Here is a 15,557-nt window from a genome sequence, read left to right on the forward strand (position 1 = left end):
TAAGGAACTGAAGGCCCCGTGTCGTTACTGCTGCTGCATTCATGTTGTATTCTACAGATATACTTAGTTGCTTTGGTATCAATCTTGGGACCCGTAACATATATCTCCAACCAATAGTTTGACATTAAAAAAAAAATATCTAACGTTAGGGTAAAATTAGCCAAAAACGGAAGGGGTACTGGCTCTTTGGTGTTGTCAGAACATGCTAGCACATTGAGGCTTATGGTTAGAGTATGTGTGTCCAAGCAACTTCGACAAAGACAGAAATAATTTTATAATAAGTTTAATAATTTATAAGAGCGCCAAATGTGCTAGGGCCGGCCCTGCCTCCCATCCACTCCTTCTCGATCTCCCTCATACACTCCTCATCCCAGTGTGCTTCCTGTACACATATGCCGTATTTGATCATTTCCAATATTTGTTGTCTTTTCCTTTTCTTGCGTAGCCTTTGGGCATTAAATGAGGTGACGGTTGCCATTGTTTATTCCTGATTGTCATTTTTTGTTCTTAGATTTACTCTTCATGTTAATTCTTTGCTGCCTCTCCGTGTTTTGGCTTCTCCTTATTCGTGTTATTTTCATCACCAAGTCCTAGTCTGAGTCTGAGTCGAGTGCTTTTGGATCGAGAGCCTGGGCTGCAGTCTCTGTAGGAGCCGCGCCGCTCTGTGTTTCTCTCACGGAGCTAAGCTCGGCAGCTGACTGCCGCGCCGTGCTGTCCCGTTCTCCGCAGTCCGTGCTTTTTTCGTTCAGTTTTTTTGTCTTTCGTTCAGTTATTTTCTCCCCTTGCTCCCCTGTTAGCAAGCTGACTCCCAGCTCTGCACTTTCCTCCGCTCCTTTGTTTTCTCCTCCTCCCTCCCGCTTCGCACCATCCGCCTCCTCTTCCTGCGCGCACTCCATTTCCTCCTCCTCTTCACCTGTGCTCTCCTCGCTCAGACTGACTTCCTCACGGTCCCCAGACTCATCTTGAACCTCCTGTTTCACTTTGGTTGCACACACACTCCAATTTATTGAAACACAGGCTGCATTTAGTATTGTTCCGGGCATTCCCTTAGTATATGTCCCGGCTGTACACACATCCTGCAGACTCTTATTTGCTTGTCGTGAATTACTCTAAAGTATTCCGCACCCAGCGCAGTATTGAATCTGGCTGAGTACGGCAGTGATTGGACCTGGTTATTGAATTTTAGCTTGAGGAATCTTGTCCCGTCCGCCACGTTGGTACTCGACCACATCCTCCTCTTGATTGGTGACACAGCCAAATAATATTTTGCATTAAGACGTCGTTTTTAAGGTTACCCTTGTGTATAATTTAAGCTTGTTACAGTTACAATACTTAGAAAATAAAAATATAAATACATTTGTCGTTTTCTGGAATTAAAACAGTCAAATGTAGATCCCATTTGGAGTTTCAGGGGTAAAAAGCATTGTAGACGAATCCAGTACAATTTAAGTAAATGGGAACTCCTTCAAATGAATAAAATCAATAAACGTTTAAACTACAAAGGATTTCATAAGTCACGTTATTCTATTTTGCTGCCAGTTTGCTTGAATGTCAGTGTCATTGATTGCTATGATGTCTAAGATTCCTTTGATTTCTATGCCTATACCAAATGTACCGGTTGCAAAGCTGAAATATTTATACAATCAGAGGAGAAACAAGAGAGTGTGGGTGTTTTGCCTTGGCCGAAAAAGAAGGTAAAATCCATAGCCAATGCCATTACTTTTCTTCATACTTATCCTATAATTATGAGTGCATAATGATGTATATAATATTTTAGTATTAAGTAGCCCCTAATGAAATGTGAAGTGTGTGTTTGAAATAGAAGTAAATACCAATGAGGGAGACGACACGGGTGAACTGTTACTATTTCAGGATATTTATTTAACCCTTGTATGGTGTTCGGATCTGTGGGACCCGTTTTCAATGTTTGCTAAAAGAAAAATGATGCGATAAATATTTTTTTCAACCTGAGACTCATTGGCCTTGGCTCATTTTCTGTGATTAACATATAAAATAACATATTTTCAGTGACTGTACACTGTACACCCCCCCCCCCCCTACACATTTACATTACATATGAGGTGTTCGGGTCCACTGGACCCAGGACTACGTAAAGTGTTAAATTGGACATTTCAAGCACCTCTGCTCCCACATTCCTGCACATTTTACGTTAAAGTTCTCTGCCAGTTCCTGCATCTCACAGGGATTCTGTTGATACCCCTTTGGACTTGAAAACTCGACGTATGGAAATAAATGGGTTTCGTCCATCTCATTCCAGCTTTTTACGAAAACACGCCGTCCCTCCAAATTAGTGCAATCAAGAATGATTTTCGTAATGAAAAGAAGGCTTGATGTCCTGCATGAGTAAGTGTCTGCCCTGGTTGCATCCTTATTACATTGGTAGCCATGCGGGCTGGCTAAAGGGCAAAAAGACCATTCAATTTCATAATTTTTTGACATCCATATGTTGGCTGCTGATGGCCTGGCCTGGATTTGGGACTGTCTACAGATCACTTTTTACGTAGCTGGCTGATGGTCAATCTCATCCTCTTCTTCAAACTCACTGTCAGACTCTGAATTGACAGAAACATGATCTTCATATTCTCTACTCTTCCCTTCAGTGACTTCAAAAGATTTTCTCTCTTCAAAAATTATTTCTAAGGCTTGTTTTATCCCGCCCTTGTTGTATATAAAATATAGATGTTTCATGCAAGACAGAGGATCTTGCAGGAAATCCCGCCCCCGATATGCAAATTGGGGCCGGGATACAACAAATAAATAGCTTTGACAATCGGGCTCCTTATCACAATCCTTGAAGATGGCAAAAAGGTTCTCTGCTCAGAGGGCCTTAGAAATGATTTTTGAAGAGAGAACATCCTTGGTAGATAATGAAGGGGAAGAGTTTTCAGAATATGAAGATCATGTTTCTGTAGATTCAGATTCTGACAGTGAGCTTGAAGAAGAGGATGAGACTGACCATCAGCCATCTATGAAAAAAATCCATCTGCAGTCAGTTTTCTGTTTGTTTTATTGCATTTTTTCACAAAAAACGAAAAGCACTATTTTTCATAAATGTGATTTAACAGGGGTAAATAACAAATATTAACCCTATATGCTGTTTATATTGCTTGTAATTGGGATAAAGTAAACATCTGTTAAGTATTTTTACATAAGTTGTTGTAGCTGTATTGATTGAAAGACCGAATAATGCAGTGGGTCCACCAGACCCGCGAACATTGGCTGAGTGACCAAAACACGAACACCATACAAGGGTTAAGAAAATAAATTATAAGCAACAACCAAAGTCTCCAAAAACAAAACAGAGAAGGGTGCTGGCGTCCGGGAGAGCCAACCTCTTGCCGTAGGTAGCGCGAGTGAGAGAGAGAAAAAGCGCGAGACGAATCTGGCCAGCCTTTTAAAAGGGCAGAGCACACCTGGCCGAGATGTGCTCCGATTGTCGCTGATTTCCACTCCCCCTACAGTTCTGGGGAAGAAAGAACAGGGACACCTAGTGTCCAGGTGATGGTGGAAGGGGTCGTCACATCAATAAGTTCAGAGAGAGACTGAGATGCCTGTGTTCAGCACATCACTGACTAACTACATACTGAATATATTTGGAGACTTTTCAAATTGATCCCGCGAACAGCGGTCTAACGCCGGTGTTCCAGTTTAACTGGCGGGCATGGCTTCTGGCGACATTCCAGATGTTGAGGCTGTTTTTCAGAGCCGGTGGCAGATTCGTCATTTTTTACAAAGCGCCTGTGTGTGAAGTGCGGTGATCTACTGAAGGTCTTGCTGAAATAAAAATCCTACAAAAACCCTTCACGAGTTCATGTGTCCGTGTCAGCATCACGTTGAGACCGCAATATACATTTAAATGGTAAAAAAAAAAAATAGTACAAAAACCTTGAACGGGATTCGAAACAACAAGCTGAAGCACTATAAGCTTCTAGCCTGATGACGATCTCACTACGCCACCGAGTCGCTGATATTTGCATCGCGCTTTAGATAAATGTCTTGTTCTTTGCTTTGTCAGCTGTATATCACCAGATGTGCTTTAAGGTAACGCCCATGTCATCTGGTGATAGTCCGAACACAGAATAAACGCTTTAAACGTAATACCAGGCTTTACAAATCTGACGCTCCTCTTCATAGGAGACACAGGGAGCATTGAAGAACACACACGCGTCACCAGCTCCACTCGAGGTGCTTTTGTTTGTCGCTGGTGATCATTACAACGCGCACACACCAAACAACAGGTCCATGTAAACATCCCTCACATCAACAAGGCGGAAGCTCGAGCGGTGTTTTCATGAGTTAAGTTGGTGAACGTGCTTCTAATGGACGAGTGAAGCTACACGTGTCCTCCTGTCGCTGCTGGTTAAAGTCAGCGGACGGGATTTTAAAATATGTTCTCGTTATTGTCGATGATAAGGTTCTGTCATCGGAGAATGAAAACAACCCAACCGCTCATCACAGAACGGGTGTGTTGGTTTTTCGTAGTTTCTGTAATGCAAGTGTTGTTTATCTGTGTGAAATCAACAGATGATCTGTCCGAAGTCCACATAAAAATTAGCGTTGGGACAACGGCACTACGCACTGCACCACTGATCAGAGTTGTAAACAGGTTCACCTCTATGTTTATTTGACTGTGAAGCCTGTGCACATCTTAACATGAGTTAATGTTTCAGGGAACACGCCCAGGTTAACTTGTGACAGTCAAAATGTAACCGTAAACTCAGAGTTATCGGTCACACGTCACACATTTGGACACCGCTGCGCCCGTGTGCTTACCACACGCATCATCTGTTGATTTCACACAGATAAACAACACTTGCATTACAGAAACTACGAAAAACCAACACACCCGTTCTGTGATGAGCGGTTGGGTTGTTTTCATTCTCCGATGACAGAACCTTATCATCGACAACAATGAGAACATCTTTTAAAATCCCGTCCGCTGACTTTAACCAGCAGCGACAGGAGGACACGTGAAGCTTCACTCGTCCATTAGAAGCACGTTCACCAACTTAACTCATGAAAACACCGCTCGAGCTTCCGCCTTGTTGACGTGAGGGATGTTTACATGGACCTGTTGTTTGGTGTGTGCGCGTTGTAATGATCACCAGCGACAAACAAAAGCACTTCGAGTGGAGCTGGTGACGCGTGTGTGTTCTTCAATGCTCCCTGTGTCTCCTATGAAGAGGAGCGTCAGATTTGTAAAGCCTGATATTACGTTTAAAGCGTTTATTCTGTGTTCGGACTATCACCAGATGACATGGGCGTTACCTTAAAGCACACCTGGTGATATACAGCTGACAAAGCAAAGATCGAGACTTTTATCTAAAGCGCGATAGAAATATCAGTGACTTGGTGGCGTAGTGAGATTGTCACCAGGCTAGAAGCTTATAGTGCTTCAGCTTGTTGTTTCGAATCCCGTTCAAGGTTTTTGTACTAATTTTTTTTTTTTTACCATTTAAATGTATATTGCGGTCTCAACGTGATGCTGACACGGACACATGAACTCGGGAAGGGTTTTTGTAGGATTTTTATTTCAGCAAGACCTTCAGTAGATCACCGCACTTCACACACAGGCGCTTTGTGAAAATGACGAATCTGCCACCGGCTCTGAAAAACAGCCTCAACATCTGGAATGTCGCCAGAAGCCATGCCCGCCAGTTAAACTGGAACACCGGGTTCACACCGGACGCGGAAGCGAGGCGTAAGCGCAGCGCCAATCCTGTGGCTCCCGTCCACTCCCATGTTAATTCGTTGTGCTGAACACAACGGAGGCTGAAGCGTAGCGTTGCGCCGCGGCTGCCTCGCGCCGTGCAGCGATCGTTTCGGCGTCGAGTCTATTTTTTCCGCTTGACGCGAGCGTATCGCGACAGGAAACACACTGCAAAAGGATTTTAAACGATATTGACGACATATGTTTTATGAGATAAATGATCAAAAATGCATCCCATACTTTGTATTCACCTTCTGTTGTCGGCACAGCAACAAGGAGAAACACGCCAACACACAGCGTCAGTTCACTTACCCACATCTCCCACACAAACAAACTACGCCGCTCATTCACAAAAACACGAGGCGCACAGCTGACTTGGTGTGTGACGTCACACTACCCTCAAACATTACCTGATCACAGGTCTCATTCACAAAAATCGCTTCTCCGCCTATCCAGTCTTTCACAAATGCAGAGGAAAAGCGTGCACCGGACGAGCCCCCATTTGCTCACGACTGTGGCAAGGAGGGAGACGACACGGGTGAACTGTGGCTATATTAGAATATTTATTAACGGAACAAACTACAAACAACAAACCAAACTCTCCAAGAACAAAACAGAAAAGGCTGCTGGCTTCCCGTAGGTGGCGCAAGACGAATCTGGCCAGTCTTTTAAAGGGCAGAGCACACCTGGCCAAGATGTGCTCTGATTTTCGCTGACGCCCACTACACCTCTAGCTCTGGGAACGGAAGAACAGCGACACCTAGTGTCAAGGTGAGAAGGGGTCGTCCCAATGAATAAAGTCTGTTCGAATGGTTAAAATGACATGTTTACACACTTCAATTTACACAAACACTTTCACATACTGCACACGTGTGTACATTCTAGATAAACACAGTGTTTGTTGACACTAAGGCCTTCATTTGTAATATGAATGTGTTATTGGCTATAAAAGTCTGAGAATAATTGATCTATTGATCAATAGGTAACATATAATGACAGGTTAACAGAGATTTCTCACCCACTGGTCAAACAGTTTTCCAGAAACGTTTGTCAGGTTTAAATGATTATTTACACAAATAATGATTATCATTATACAGCAACATGTATCCTAGTGTTAATATGATGAGCAAAAGTTGGTATTTACTAACTCTAGAAACTGCCAATTCCAGTAAAGCCTAAATATTTTCTGGAAAATAAATGATGGAACCTGTTGACTTTTTGTATTAAATGAGACGAATGTGACCCAATATGAATTTAATCATGGCTTGAAATGAACATTTGATCAAATTCAACATGGATATGAAATGTAGCCCTACTTCTATAATGACTCTCCAGCATCCTCAGCATGAAACGTTCACGGCTCTGATAGGAAGTCTGGCTCAACTTCACCAGGAGCCTCGGCCATCAACGGTGTGTTTGCTGCCTGCACAATTACTTGACTTTATTAAAAAGAGATCCTCAACAGGTGCTTGTTTTCACTTGGTGTCTCTGAACAAACATGTGGAGCAGCTAGGAAGAGGGTTTTGGTGGAGCTGTGGTGCTTTTGAACTCATTTTAGGAGAGAAACTAGTGGGAAAAGCCGCTGAGCAGCGCTGCTCACCGCGGTGAACGGATCGTGTTCGGAAGGCTCCACCGACCAAATGCAGAGAGCATCAGAGCTCTTCATGACTTCAACATAAAGAAAAAATAAGTCCGCTACCTGCTTCCTCACTGTCAGCCTCCAGCACCGCTCACCCACTGAGTTTTTACTCGTTTATCAGTGAAGAGAAAACACAAGTGTCTGTGCGTTCACACTGTACACGGGAGCCACGGCTCGATTGAGTCTCCACGGCTCTCATGGTGTGTTCAAGTACCGCCTCCCGATCAGGACTCTTCATTAGTCCTGTAACTCACTCCGTTAGTTCGTCGTTTATCTAAACGCAAAGAGAAAGATGGCAGAAGTCGCTCCAGCTCCAGCACCAGCCGCCGCCAAGGTTAAAGCGGCCAAGAAGAAGGTCGTGAAACCGAAGACCGCTGGCCCCAGCGTCAGTGAGCTCATCGTGAAGGCCGTGTCCGCGTCCAAGGAGCGCAGTGGCGCGTCCGTGTCCGCCCTCAAGAAGGCTCTGGCTGCCGGAGGCTACGATGTGGAGAAGAACAATTCCCGCGTCAACACCACCATCAAGAAGCTGGTGGTCAGCGGGACCCTGGTCCAGACCAAGGGAACCGGGGCCACCGGCTCGTTCAAGATGAGCAAGAAAGAGGCAGTGAAGAAGGCCGCTCCCAAAGCCAAGAAGCCCGCCGCCAAGAAACCCGCAGTGGCTAAAAAGCCCAAGTCGGCGGGAGCCATGAAGCCAGCAGCCGCTAAAAAGTCCCCGAAGAAGGTGGCTAAACCAGCAGCGGCCAAGAAGCCCACCAAGAGCCCCAAGAAAATGGCGAAGAGCCCCAAGAAAGTGGCGAAGACTCCCAAGAAGGTGGCGAAGAGCCCCAAGAAGGTGGTGAAAAAGGCGCCTGCTGCCAAGAAGTCCCCCGCGAAGAAGGTCGCCAAACCCAAAGCGAAGAAGACAGCAGCCAAGAAGAAGTGATCTGTCCTCACTGTGAAACATGTCCATCCTGGTAAAAGGCTCTTTTAAGAGCCACACACGTCTTTCCACAAAGAGCTGTTTCCTCATCATTCATCACCACTGTCCATAAATATGTAGAGACAGAGTTCTTCACTACAGGGAGTCTAGATAGATTGAGCAATATTAGATGTCATCTTACAATGTTCAGATTAAGAAGTTAGTAAATATCAAAACATCAAATATTATAAAACATAGCTTTAAACTCTGTGAAGGAGTAGCCTACTCCTACCTACACACATGCATCATGTAACATGATGTTCAGCAATATCGGCATTACTTCATATGCCATACGTTTTAAACATTAGAAATATAATTAGAAAACAGACACTGATTATTCTGCACTTTGAGTAGATTGCCTTTTTTATGAACACCAGAAGAATCTCAATCCTGTAATTCTGAATGCTGAGATTGCGAGCTGAACCCAGACCGTGGATGCAGTGTGGCCAACTGTATGATCCAGATGGAACCTGATCGTTTATCCAGAAGACATCAGACCCCAGTACTGCCCGTCAGGTAGAGGTAGTACTGAGTTTAGAGACATAAAGACCCGGACCAGAACGGAACAAGTGAATCTTCAAGCACACACTATACTGGGAACTGAATATATACACACACACACTGAAAGGACAGTTATTTTATGAGAATTATATAATTTAATTGTGTTTTTATTATGTTATACTGTTTTATATTGTGATTGTTTGGTTGATTGTTCAATAAATTGGTAATTTGTTCAACTTGTTCTTTGACGAGTACTCAACAAATTATATATATATCACACTTGTCTGGGTCTAGTATTAGAAAAAAGCACTAAATATCGACCTAAATTCCTATATATATATATATATATATATATATATATAATATAAATAATAACAATAACAATAATAAACACATATTTCTTATAATTACCCTGATGGTAATAGGTTATATCATCTCTTTTATATGTAAGTCAATCTTACGTGCTGTTCTTTCATATTTAGTCAATTGTACCTGTTGCTCCTTTATAAGTAAGTCAAATAATCAAATAACCTATGGTATCAAAGGATCCAATTATCTAATATAAATAATAACAATAATAAAACAAATATTCACAATCACTCTCAATCCTCCTTTTCTTAATTTAGCAGCTTCCCTCATGTTCCCATCGCCATTGTTTGTATACACATCTCCCATCTATTCGTTCTGCACTTCTCTATTTCAAATCACTGTGTTCCTTGTAAACATATGTCATAATTACTCATCCCATATATCTGATGTATTTTGTTTTTCAGCCCCCTGGTATTTAATGAAATTAGTGTTAGCATTATTAGTATTCTTGTTTTCAATCTTTATTCTTACTCTTACTTTTCTTATTTATCCTCCTTTGCCTCTCTGTGTTCTGTCCTTTCCTTGTTGGTGTTACTTTTTCCATTAATTACATTTGTGCTTCAGATCCTGGCGACATAGACGTTACCTAGGGATGTTCAGCGATATCGTCATTACTTTATATATCATACTTTTTAAAGAGTTTGCCTTAGTTGTTATATTTATCGTATTACCTTGGGTCTTTCCTTGCTGAATATAAAAGTGAAAGCTGCTTAGAAAAATGACAATTCCGGCCTCACATCATGTAAACATACTGTGCTGTAGTAACCTCAGGCAGCCAACAGATGAAGCTGCTCTCCAAATGATGTGAACCTGAGTAAAGTCCACTACCAGAAGAACTCTCCTCCATGTTCTGTCAGAAGCTTTGTTTTCCAGTAGCTCAGCTTCTCCTGCTTTATTGCAGCTACTTGTTTGAGTCACAGAAATGAGCTCTGTAGCTGCATCAACTTGATCAGTGGCTGTCATCAAACTAAAGTATTGGTGAACTGTCATCAGACACTGCAACACCTACAGAGGGAAAGTTTCGAGGTTAAATTTACTAACAGGGAGTAACGGGTTTTTCAAGGTGATGTTTTTCTCAACTTTATGATTTAAACACTAAGTAAATTTTTCAGCGTATAATTAAAATAAACTATCTCAAGACCAACCTTACAACCTCAGCTCACCTGATGAGGCCAAAGCTATTTGAGTTCACTGAAGAAGACTCTGAGAAGTGGTCGAAAGCTCAGAAAACAAGTTGAGCTCTTGGTTGAACTGATCCAGAGTCCTGCTCCTCTGGGGAACAAGAGTAAACCTAAGTGCTCAACTCGTTTATTGAGGAATCCAAACCATTCAGATGGTGACAGAGCTCCATGCACTGTTGTTCAGGACAGCCTCTTCACTGTCACACCAGAAGAATCACAGGAGGAAATGTATACAATAATAATAATGATGGCTGAGTTCCATTTAGCTGCTCCACTTCAATGGTCCTGGTGTTGTGAATGCTGGATAACTGTCATGTGTACTTGGGCACTTTAATACAACAGAGGACCTGGTCAATGTTTTTAATGAAAACCTGATTCATGTGAAACACGTCTATAATCCCACATGTGACCGGACACACAGCACCTAACTTTTAAAAGCAGATTTTACAGATTAAGCAAAGGTACCAGAGTGATTGTTTATGACTACATTACTATCTTATGATAGTTTGTAAGATGTTTAACCAATAGCTATCTTTACTTCTCACCCTAGATTTGCATAATGACAATGTAAAGAGGGTGTAAATTGCACTAAATCTGTTCTACTCACACTAGTTTCTATTTCATTAGGAAGATAGTATGTGTTGTTTTTGTATTCATACCGTCCATCATGAGAGATGTATGCCATGGATCCATGAACCTTAGACGTACTGAAATTTTAAGTGTGTATCTTTTATATTTAAACTTCCATATGAGTGATGGTTTCCTCACCAGTTGACACAAACATCTGACACAGAATAAACCATACCAATGAATACATATTGAATGCTAGTGGCCTGCAGAGGGTGGTGAAAACTGCCCAACGCATCACTGGTTCCTCCCTCCCCACCATTGAGGCTGTCCAGAGCAAGAGATGTCTGCGGGGGCTCGCAGCATCGTCAAGGGCAGCTCACACCCCAGCCACAGACTGTTTGCCCTCCTCCCTTCTGGGAGACGCTACAGGGTCCTCCGTTCCCGGACCAGCAGGTCCAGGAACAGCTTCATCCCTGTGGCTGTCACCCTGCTAAACTCTGCACCACAGTAAAAGCACCTGCCCCCCACCACACACACCTCCTCCAGTGACTATACTTCCCTCCTCCACCCTGGCTTGGACTGCCACCCACCGTCCTCCAACCATTAAACATTTGCACTAGACTGCTACTTTTTTTAATACTGTATAATCCCACCAATAGTGTATTCATATTCATATATATTGATCTTGCTCATAGTATATTCATCGTTCTTATATAATAAAATACCTCTTAATAGTGCACTATTCCATATATATTTCTTACAGTACATATCTTGTGTATTTACAAATTTGACTTCACATTTTCTGTTTTTTAAATTTGCACATTACTCTGCACTTTTACTGCCTTTATTGCACTTCTGGTTATATATAAGCACATCTACTGTGCAATGACAATAAAGTTGAATCTAATATATTCTAAAAAAAGACTTGTGCGTGTGCTATAAATTGATGGGTGATATGAGGATCTTGTTCTTCAGAGGTGAGTGTGTGGCTCTTAAAAGAGCCTTTGTGTCGTTGGTTTCCAGCAGCTTTGCTTTACTTGGACTTGGGGGCCTTCTCGGTCTTCTTGGGCAGAAGAACAGCCTGGATGTTGGGCAGCACGCCGCCCTGAGCGATGGTCACTCCGCCCAGGAGTTTGTTGAGCTCCTCGTCGTTGCGGACGGCCAGCTGCAGGTGGCGGGGGATGATACGGCTCTTCTTGTTGTCGCGGGCGGCGTTTCCAGCCAGCTCCAGGATCTCAGCGGTGAGGTACTCCAGCACAGCCGCCAGGTAGACGGGGGCGCCGGCACCAACGCGATGTGCGTAGTTTCCTTTACGCAGCAGTCTGTGAACACGACCGACGGGGAACTGGAGCCCAGCGCGGGAAGAGCGAGTCTTTGCCTTCGCTCTGGCCTTTCCGCCGGTTTTGCCTCTGCCTGACATTATGGATGTAGATTGTTTCCTAACACACGTCAGAAACTGCGGTGAAAAGCATGATCACTCCCCTATATATACGCGGATCGCGCGGGACGGTTCATGCCAGACCAACCAGAATAGAAGCCTCTAGCAGAGCAGCGGGCGATGGTCGACACTTTTGTCGAACAAGCAGACAGTACCCGAGGAGGAGCCTATCCCCGATCTGAAGCAGCGTCACCAATTCAGGGCTGGCTTCGCGGTTTAAAAGCAGAGTGTCTCTCTACCGCTGCACTCTTTCTCCCGATCGCAGAGAAAAGCAACAAAATGGCAAGAACCAAGCAGACCGCCCGTAAATCCACCGGAGGCAAAGCCCCCAGGAAGCAGCTGGCCACCAAGGCTGCGCGTAAGAGCGCCCCGGCCACCGGCGGTGTGAAGAAGCCTCACCGTTACAGGCCCGGTACCGTGGCTCTGAGAGAGATCCGTCGCTACCAGAAATCGACGGAGCTGCTGATCCGCAAGCTGCCCTTCCAGCGCCTGGTGAGAGAAATCGCTCAGGACTTCAAGACCGACCTGCGCTTCCAGAGCTCCGCTGTCATGGCTCTGCAGGAGGCCAGCGAGGCCTACCTGGTCGGCCTGTTTGAGGACACCAACCTGTGCGCCATCCACGCCAAGAGGGTTACCATCATGCCCAAGGACATCCAGCTGGCCCGCCGCATCCGTGGAGAGAGAGCTTAAACTGCTGCTGCTCCACTGACCATAACAACGGCTCTTTTAAGAGCCACTTCACTGTACTCAAGACAAAACTCCTTTGTTGCCCTGCTTGTGCAAGACTGTTAATACATATAATACACTAAATAATTGACTGCAGAGATTAAAGTAAATATCAATACCATTAAAGCATTAAATAAACCACTTTCTGTAAAGTAAACATAGTACAGCACAAGATCATTTGCACAAGTTTAAACATTTAACTGCAGTATAGTTTTATAACATTAACTAACAGCAAACGGTTGTTACTATTTCATAATACCACATAAATAGTTCACAGTGAAACATATTTGTTACATTATTAGCTCTGCAAAGAATACACGTAGAAAATTATGCAAAGTAAGACCTAGCCTGCTTTTAATCTAATATTATTTAATATCGCTGCTTTCACTTCACCTGTTAAATGGAACCATCGTTAGAGATGCAACCTGTCCATACGTTACTCTTAGTCTTCTCTGACTTGAATAGGCAGTAAGACATTCATATTACTAATGAAGGCCTTAGTGTCAACAAACACACTGTGTATTCAGAATCCACACAAGTGTGCAGTATGTGAGAGTGTTTGTATAGTTTGCTGTTGGTAAATCGTAGCATGTAAACAGGTAATTTAAACCATTCAAAAATACTTTATTTATGTAGTACTCTATATACAAACACTAATACACAAAGTAATTCCCATGCTCACTGTGATAACTCATCGTTGTGGACGGACAGCTACAGGTGGCGGGGGATGAAAAAAGCAGGTTAAGGATGCGACCACAAAACCATGACCATTTTTCCTAAGGTCCATATCTGCATATGAGACCAGATGGATTTAGTAGAACAGAATCCAGTAGAATGACAGTTTGAAATCAACAACACTTTCACACATACATGAGGTGCTTTTCAAACTGTTCAGTATCCAATGAAGCTTACTGAAAGATTAACATAGTCACACTGTCAGACCCGGACTACTGACGTATGGGGATGTTCATAACAATATCCAAAACAATTCCAGTCAAGCATCAAGGGCTTACACTGCTTGACACTGCACTACTTTTGTACAACTACAACATGACTTTTAGCGCTGATAAAACAAATCGGTGCATGTTTTGTTTTATAAAAGACCACATTTAGAGAGTCAATTTGTCTATCAACTTTTAGATTTGTATGTCTTTGTTGTAATTTCACCTTATTATCATCAGGGTCAATTTTTTCATGACAATGTTTAACGTTTCTCAATAAACATGTTAACTTTGGCTTTCGGTCTTGATTCTGTAAATTAAATATTCTCAGAGTAGGAAACAAACAAGGTATATTTGTCAAGCTTAATAATACTGAAAACAACTTTGAAGAATTTATTCCTCTGACCATTTTGCATTTCACCACCCAAAATGATTTCCACCTAGCTATGGAAGATATATATATATATACACATATATCAGGCTATGTATATATATATATATATATATATATAACAAAAGAAACGACTGAGAAATGCAATCCATCTATTCCTCTGACTTTGAGGAGCAAAGATTGCATATGCTTCTTTACAAATACCATTCTAACCACCAGGGGATGGAAAACCTCCTCATAAATATCACGGCTCACTGATTTGAAAAAGTGGACAACAGGTCCTATAATAGAAACCACTATTAGATTTAAAAAATTAATATTTGTAAATTGGAGTAACCATGCAGGATATTAAGAATGTATTCATCATGATAATCCTTTACAATTTGATTAAACCATGCTCAATTATTAGTTAAAAGTGGCTGTTTAAATATTGATGGACGTGTCATTAGAGTCAGGACGTTTTGTCTCCATAGAGAAAGTGTGTGGCTCTTAAAAGAGCCGTTGGTTTGATGTCTCCGCAGAGTGGTTTACTTGGAGCTGGTGTACTTGGTCACGGCCTTGGTACCCTCAGACACGGCGTGTTTAGCCAGCTCCCCGGGCAGCAGCAGGCGGACGGCGGTCTGAATCTCCCTGGAGGTGATGGTGGAGCGCTTGTTGTAATGAGCCAGACGAGAGGCCTCACCGGCGATGCGCTCGAAGATGTCGCTCACGAAGGAGTTCATGATGCCCATGGCCTTGGAGGAGATCCCAGTGTCGGGGTGGACCTGCTTCAGCACCTTGTACACGTAGATGGCGTAGCTCTCCTTCCTGGACTTCCTCCTCTTCTTTCCACCCTTACCGGGGGCCTTCGCCACCGCTTTCTTGGAGCCCTTCTTGGGCGCGGCCTTCGCTACTTCAGGCATTGTCACGATGTTATTCGTTCAAATGGATACAGACGTTGGTGGCCAGGCTGTATTTGAACATATCACATGTAAATCAGTATGTGCCGTTCCCTCTCCCTCATTGGCTGAATGTGGAGCGCCTGTGTAACTGCACGGGGGAGTGTCTCCATGTTCAGGAGTCCATTATTCTGCTGCTGACAGAGGTTGAACTTCTGAGCTCAACGGGAACAT

At 43.2% G+C, this 15,557-nt stretch overlaps 3 protein-coding genes across 3 annotated transcripts; 1 reads left to right on the plus strand and 2 right to left on the minus strand.

Moving 5' to 3' along the window:
• Nucleotides 1-11,982: 11,982 nt before the first annotated feature.
• Nucleotides 11,983-12,369, minus strand: LOC133933496 (histone H2A-like). Its single transcript, XM_062380626.1, has one exon. It carries the CDS (start codon nucleotides 12,367-12,369, stop codon nucleotides 11,983-11,985), a length of 387 nt encoding a protein of 128 aa, XP_062236610.1.
• Nucleotides 12,370-12,666: 297 nt separating this feature from the next.
• On the plus strand, nucleotides 12,667-13,077 carry LOC133933471 (histone H3). The gene has a single exon (XM_062380603.1). It carries the CDS (start codon nucleotides 12,667-12,669, stop codon nucleotides 13,075-13,077), a length of 411 nt encoding a protein of 136 aa, XP_062236587.1.
• A 1,895-nt stretch (nucleotides 13,078-14,972) lies between these two features.
• Nucleotides 14,973-15,347, minus strand: LOC133933547 (histone H2B 1/2). Its single transcript, XM_062380681.1, has one exon. It carries the CDS (start codon nucleotides 15,345-15,347, stop codon nucleotides 14,973-14,975), a length of 375 nt encoding a protein of 124 aa, XP_062236665.1.
• Nucleotides 15,348-15,557: the final 210 nt, after the last annotated feature.

The sequence above is a fragment of the Platichthys flesus genome, chromosome 22 (assembly GCF_949316205.1).
Source record: "Platichthys flesus chromosome 22, fPlaFle2.1, whole genome shotgun sequence".
NCBI classification, from domain to species: Eukaryota; Metazoa; Chordata; class Actinopteri; order Pleuronectiformes; family Pleuronectidae; genus Platichthys; species Platichthys flesus.

Excerpts from the sequence above, each read along its gene's own strand:
- LOC133933496 (XM_062380626.1), bottom strand. The coding sequence starts at position 12,369 with ATGTCAGGCAGAGGCAAAACCGGCGGAAAGGCCAGAGCGAAGGCAAAG.
- LOC133933471 (XM_062380603.1), top strand. The coding sequence starts at position 12,667 with ATGGCAAGAACCAAGCAGACCGCCCGTAAATCCACCGGAGGCAAAGCC.
- LOC133933547 (XM_062380681.1), bottom strand. The coding sequence starts at position 15,347 with ATGCCTGAAGTAGCGAAGGCCGCGCCCAAGAAGGGCTCCAAGAAAGCG.